The sequence below is a fragment of the Cinclus cinclus genome, chromosome 2 (assembly GCF_963662255.1).
Source record: "Cinclus cinclus chromosome 2, bCinCin1.1, whole genome shotgun sequence".
Classification (NCBI taxonomy): Eukaryota; Metazoa; Chordata; class Aves; order Passeriformes; family Cinclidae; genus Cinclus; species Cinclus cinclus.
In genome coordinates this window covers 46,468,982-46,476,230 of record NC_085047.1, presented here as the reverse complement: position 1 = coordinate 46,476,230, position 7,249 = coordinate 46,468,982, and the positions used below count along the sequence as shown (strand labels likewise).

The 7,249-nt window shown below is 36.6% G+C and overlaps 1 protein-coding gene across 4 annotated transcripts in view; it reads right to left on the bottom strand.

The window, feature by feature from the left end:
- Positions 1–631: 631 nt before the first annotated feature.
- The window catches only part of IFT88 (intraflagellar transport 88), a 41,214-nt gene continuing 34,596 nt past the window's right edge, over positions 632–7,249 (bottom strand). For 2 of the 4 annotated variants that reach the window (XM_062514652.1, XM_062514653.1), the window contains exons 24-25: positions 1,469–1,564; positions 632–801 (exon numbers count right to left, since the gene is read on the bottom strand). In XM_062514652.1, coding sequence (XP_062370636.1) covers positions 680–801; positions 1,469–1,564 — 218 coding nt within the window. In that variant the 3' untranslated portion in view covers positions 632–679. The remainder of the gene's footprint in view (positions 802–1,468; positions 1,565–7,249) is intronic. The other 2 variants (XM_062514654.1, XM_062514655.1) reach the window with 1 other exon arrangement.

Genomic DNA, 7,249 nt, shown 5'->3' with positions numbered 1-7,249 from the left:
AGGCTGTAGAAAACTATCACTGTGTGGTTGGTGCCAGAGTCTCCAACATAAGACTCAAGAGCAGCAATCTAATTAGCAATTCTGAACAAACTAGGCTGAAATCCTGACAACTCTGACCACACAAAGTAAAAACCAAAAATAAGGACATCTTGCCGAAAGACTGCAGAAAAGGTTCATCTAAGCGTAGACTAAAATTAAGATGCTTTCTTTGGTATCAGTGCAAAGCGATTTGCTGAATTGGGACCTTAAGGAAGACCGAGGTCATACCCAGCATTTTCAGGTCAGTTCACAGGAATAAATTCTGGTTTGGATGAAGGATACAGGATTTTCAGCCTTACAGGCATTGCTTCAAGGTATTCTGCATTGTAGAGGCTTTTCTCTTTCATATTATCATCATATTTATCTCTGAAAGCAAAAGCTTTACACATTTGATACAGCTTGCAATGTGTTTGAGGACTTGTGTAGATCTTATGCATGAGTAAAACAACTTCACCATTGTTGTTTTTAATCAATCACAGAAGACACTGCAATTACAAATCTGTATTTTTAACATAAGGTACCATATGTTCAAAGTATTTCACAAATAGTTTATAAAAATCCACTACAAAATCATTATGTGTTAAAAGTTTTTCAGCTAAAATTTTTACAAGGATTAAAAAAATGATGAGTGGTCCACATGCTATTCTGGAAGCAGATCCTCTCCTAGTTCTTCATCAGCAAAATCATCTTCGTCTGTTCTTTTTCTTGCTGCTGTTCTTGGTCTTTCTGGTTGTGGGCCAAGTGGATCTGCATAGGAGGCATCTAGGGTATACATAAATACATGTGAAACAGTTACAAACTACTTTAGCTTTAACTTTAGCTGGTTTTAAACATACAGAATCAAATACAAGATTAGGATTTAGCACTACACATCTGTGTCTTTGAAATTCAGACCAGAAAGAACATATGAACGCTGAAGAACAAAACACTGCATTCAGGAACTGAGGTAGGGCACAAAAGTTCCTGAGTTCTACTGACAGAAGCTTTCTGGTTTTTTAAAAAATAAATTTCTCTTATTACACTACAGTGAGAAAAAGACCTTGGAAACATGCAAGGAACAGCAAGACTGATGACTTGTTTGAGTAATGGCTTTTTAGAAAGTACCACATTCCACATGGATTTGTTTTTCTAGACCCCTTTGAAAATTCAGTCTTATTGAAGAACCTTTGACTGCAGAATGGCAAAAACTGACTTAAAGGATGCAGCAGACTGATAATGAAAGTAGTATTAACATGGGCAACATTTCTTAATGTTTACAATTACTTTATAGTGAGCTCTGAACAATGAAGTGAAAGCCTCATTTTCATGGGAAAATGTTTCCCCAAATATCCAATTTTACATGCTCTTTCAACAACAATTTTTTCTCTCTCCTTATTTCTCCTCTCCCTGAGGACCATGAAAGTAAAAGAGGTGTAAGATGTCCACTTGCCTATTTCTTTACTGCTGCTACTTTCATAGGGTTCACTTGTTCCGGGCAGAGTTTTTAGTTTGGTGCTTGGTCTTTCCCCTTTGGTAACACCAGTATCTGGGGACCAGGGAAAAAAAAAAAAAGAAAAAGACAAATAGCATGCTGTTACATTCTGTGTAACCATGGTACAAGAATAACATCAATTCAGCTACTACTATCTGTCAAACTAGACTTGGATGAAACCATCTTTTCACGACAGACACAGTACTCATTTGTAATAGTAGTCTTTAAAACACAGTGGACACTGTTTCCACACACATGTGTTAATGTTTTAAAAAGATATATACAGCCTTACGACTTTGGAGTAAACACATTAAAATATTTCTGCTTCAAATGCTGACTTTTCAGTTGCTTATAAATTACAGTCACATTTTGGAGTTAAAATAAGCATGATAAATATAAACACTGTCACAATGTACACGGGACATTTCCTATGCTTGTGTGCTTACTAATACATCAGTGTGATCCACCTGCTCAATACTGTCAAGATTAAATGCAACACTAAGTTTGCTTTCAATTAGAAGAGGATATTTGCCATGTGCTGTCTGCACGGCGGGCAGGCACAGCTCATGTGTACAGACCATGCTGGCCCTGCACCTCGCTGTAAACACTGTGCTGGCAGCTCAGCTTGCAGCAGGGCCCCAAGGAATGTGCCGGCTCCAAGGGCTGCCTCCTGCCCAGACAACATCAGATTAACATTCTCCTGCCACAGCAGTATTCCAGACACTTTAAATATTCTGTTCACCTCTGAATCTCTTTTTCACATTCACGGCAAGCTTTCAATCTCATCTGCTACAACAAATTTTTATGCAATATTTTTTCTCCTAGGAGAAAACATTTCGAGTTTGACTTGGAGTATTTACAAGGCAGGATGTGCAGCCAAATAGAGATGCTCATTTACAACACCAAGCAATGTGGGTATTAAATCCATAAAGAGGAAAAATGGGTTTCGTTCAGCAAACATTAATTACAAAGGCAGAACCTGGCAACACATTTCCACTGTCTTATTTACTATAAATGTTATTTTAACAGATATTGTTATAATTAAAAGAGAAAAACCAACCCCCCCCCAAACTTCTACAAATATGACAAACCTTTATCTCTCTATAAATACTACCACAGACTTGTTTGCTCAGCCTTTAATTGGAAGATCTCTCTGCTCCAAGAAAGATTTAATACAGTCACATGTCAAACAGTTATTAAGTTCACAAGAGACAGACTACAGTTGAAATTTCAAAGCAAGGAATATGGATTTTAACACACACCACTTCCCTTGGACCAATTCTTGCTGACAGGTTTCATGAAAGAAGCAAATAATTAAAGATTTGAAGAAACAGGGAGAAAACAATGGGTTTGCCTGAAAAGGAACTCAACCAAAGGGCCATGAAATTACAAAACGGCCTCCCCTTGATTTCAGTGGGATCTGGACAGGCCTGTGCAACAAGGAGGTGAGAGCTGGGCTTCAAAGATGGTGTGGATGGAAATGTTTTGAGGAAAATACAAATAATCAATGAGAAAAAGAGTAGGCTAGAAGTAGGCACAGTCTTGCATAATGAAAACCAAGTAATTTTTAAAGTAATAAACAATGTTGTAAGGAGCAGTAAAGAGATTCAAAGACAGGAACAGTACAGCAGACTAGACTAGGGGAAGACTAAACTAGTCAAAGAAACTCCACAGGTTTAATTGGTTCATCCCAGAAAGGAAGAATTGCATGTAATGAAAAAAAAAAAAAGGAGGGAAATGGCATAACAAATGTTTTCAACTGTGAAGGAGGAAAACACATGAATGTTAGTGATACTACCAGAGAAGGTGAAAGACTTTATATTAAGTGAAAGAAGGAAGAAAAATATGGTAGACAAACCAAACTGGGTGGGATCAACATTAATACCCTGCACATCTTACTGCCCTAAAAAGATAAACTTGAAAACAGGCTTCTTTAGATGTTCTAGTTCTTAAGTTTCACTAGGTTCATTTAAAAGCAATCTAATGAAAACTTTCTCAGGTAGATCAGCAAAGTAACCCTGCTCACCTTACTTCTGTATGAGCACTATATCTAGCAAGAGTGAAGAGAAGGTTAACAACACTTCGGTTAGTTCTTCACATTCGGTTTAAATTAGGGCAATATGCAAAACCACATCAAGTCTCAGGGGATTGCAGTATGCTCTGAGCATACCTAAAGATAAGGAAGAGGAGCTTTCATTTTAAAATGCACCCAGGAGAAAGTAAGAGGTGCTTGACACCATGGAGATGTCAGACAGCAGCTCAGGAAGCAAGAGGTCTGGCTTCAATGCTTTCTTTCACCTGAGGGAGTTCAAACCCACAGCTCCAGCTTTCAGAAGGAATGTCCCAGCTGTAGAGCCATTTGGGGTAAGGCTTTTATTGACACTCTTGCCATGGGATACAGGAATTGGCTGCCAATGTGGCAGCTATTAAAAATTCTGTTGACCATATAACATGATCTGGCAGAAGTCTAAATCTCATCTCAAAATTACTTTTTGTAGTTCTGTTTGCAGAATCATCTACATGTGTTTATTCAGTATACATCCACACATAATTTGGCAATGTTAAGGAATATAAGCTTGCAATACAGACTTCAGGATTTTGGCATCCTGCAGTGAAGGGAACTTCAGGGAAGGAGTTGTTTTTAAAGCATTTTATCACAGACACACATATTTTTGGGAGGCAAGTTTTACAATTTCTACTCATCATTCCCTACTGCTCTCACCCCATCTAAGAAAAAGATTTTATATACATTTATATGCATTTTGAATTAATGAAAATGAAACTAATTTTCACTAAAGTAATAGACAGAAGAAAACAAAGCTAACAGTGTTACTCTGGATGAAAAGCTTTATTTGTAGTTTTTCTCTACTTAAGAGCTCTGAGTGTTAACATCTGTTTGATTGTACCAACAATCAGAGGACTAAAGTTAGGTATTTCTGAAACTGCAAATTAATTCTCTCTGTATTACTGTATTAACTGTGCAAACATCTGCTCCTAATTCACAGCAGCTTTTGAATAATGGAAGACCACTGCTGAACTAAATTGCTCTCTGTATCTAAGGAAACCTTTACTGCAATGAATACCCAGTCCTTATCAATTAACATATTGGGCTTTTATTAAATAAGCTATTAGTGTAGTTCATGTGGAGGCCATCCCCACTGTACTCACTTTGGGGTGACAATGTGGACACCTACACATGAACTGACTGCAGGAACACAGCTCCAGATTTCAGTTGAAAAAGCAATAGGAACCGATTAAGAGGAGCTGGTCAATATATTTTTAATATCTGATTTATAAATATATTTATGATGTAAAATCATGATACTTGAAATTTGGATTATCATGCTGATGTTACCTTCCCCTCACAGTCTGTGTTCAACAGCCTTAACTGAGGATTATGCATGCGAAGACATAAATAATACACTCTGCATTGCTGATAGTTTTTACAGTGCATTCCTTCCTCTCACCTGTTTAAAAGTCATGGCTATATTATTATATTTAGGATGTTCAAATTATTCTTTAGAATTGTTTTGCTCATTTATATTTGTTCAATGTCTTACAAAAACTGATTTGAACTAATTCCTTCACACAGAAATTGGATGGGAATTTAAAAAAAACAAAATGTAAACCCGAATTTTACAAAATGGCCAATTTTATATGGCAGAACAATGAATAATGAAACATACTGCAAAAGTAATTCCACTTTGTAATAATCCTATTTTAAATAGTGATACCCAGCAAAAAATATTCTCATTTTTTTAATGTGTTTCTGTACTACCTGTGTCACATGATACCTGTGTGTACTTGTATTTGTATTTATTTTTTAGAGTAATCTAACTAGTTGCAATTACAGTGATGAGACTACTGCATTGGAAATTCCTCCAGTATCACAAAGGACATAAATTAGAATTTTTTAGTATTATTTTACTCATCAAAAAAAGACATCAAAGGGTTAAGACTGTTTGGTAATCTATCTCCTCTGTAAAATGTTTATGTAACAAAAAGCACAGTGGGTTAACTCTCCACTAAATCCATAATGTGTTTTGAGTGCAGTTCTATGTATCTTTCATATTTGGGATGAAGACACCATCTTTGGAGAAGAAAGGGCATTGGTTTGACAGAAGAGTTAAGTTCAGTGTACAAGGCAGAGTAATGTATTAAAACCATGAAACAGCTTGGGAAGTAGATGCAATTTATAACTTCGCTGCTGTTCATTCTGATCTGAAATTCTGCTGAATGAAAATTGTTTGTGGTGTGTCAGTTCAGCTAACTCCTTAGGTGAGTTCAGAGCAGAAAACAGATTAAAGATGTTCTCTTCAACAGATATTTCCTTCTCCACTAATTAAGAAAACTTTTTTCTATTTTGCACACACAGACAATGGAACCATCCCACAATGACTTGTAATTAATGAGGCATCAACAGCCACACAAAGCCTAGCAAATATAAGTGAATGTCATGTCCTGGCTGCAGGGTAACAAGAAAATCTCTTGTCTTTATCACAGTCAGGATTATCTGGGATACCTACAGCTCTAACATCTAAAACATACTTCCAAATATATAAGGAGATCACTCTGGGATGGCAAAGGATGTTTGAATATGGCAAATCTTTGGGGATGGGCAAACTGACACAGCCACCAGTGAAATGAAAAAGGGAAAAGACAACTAAATTATTGCCATGTGGTTTATTTTCCAAATTCATCCTCACAGACCTAGGTAACAAGGAGAATGCAAAATACTCAGCCTTTCATCTTGTGAATTCAACACTGCTTCTTTGGGCTCCTGTCCGAGACTGCATGGCTCCTCTACCCAGCACAAAACTCCCCATTCTGAGAGCTGGGCAATGCAGAGACCAAGTAAACACTGCCACAGGAATAGAATCCTTAATGCCATACTTTGCCTTATCTACATATATAAAGGCATTATGTTATTCAACAGGAAAAATCCCTTATGGCAGTAAAACCCACAACTGCTAAGTTCCGGATGTTACAATCATATATCTGCAAACCAGAAAAGTGAGTATGAAAACAAGAAAAGATTATTGGAAAGAAAATCTTTGAGAACTGCCTTAACTCAGATGTACTGTTAGCTCCCTTCAAGGTTTCGTGGTCTTGTGGTTTTGGGTTTTTTTTTTTCCCTTTTTAAATTAAAAAGAATAATTTTAACAGGACTGTATCATTTGCTTCCAATGTAACCCAAGTAAGATTGGAAACCATAAATCTGATAATTGTGGGGAGAAGAAAATTTCACTTTTTACAGTGAGTGCCAAATGTGTTCAATTTTGGGTAGGGATTTTAGATTTAATGCTTATCTTTCTCTCAAGACAAGAGCAGACTTTGGTTGACATTGATATAGATGTCAGTTTTCTGGGTCTCTCTGTTTCCATTCTGTCAACCAATCATATTGCTGAAAACGTACCTCGGTGCACCTCACACATCTTCTGTTTTAATTTGTACTGGATGCCCTATGAAGTACAAAACTTGCTGGCTTAGTTCTCTTTCTTCTTAGCTTTCTCTTTAAAAGCAATTTTAGATCATATTTCCTAAAACAAGGAGACCTAAATTATTAATAGTCAATATAAATAACTATATAGGGACAAAATACTTGGGGGAGAAAAATCTCTTAGGAATGCTAACAAGTATGGGGAGAGTGAGCTAGTAAGAGGAAAGAAAGAAAACAGGCATCATACCTAAAATATTTGGAAGGCATAAGACTTCAGTTAGCCAGTAAGTACTTTAATT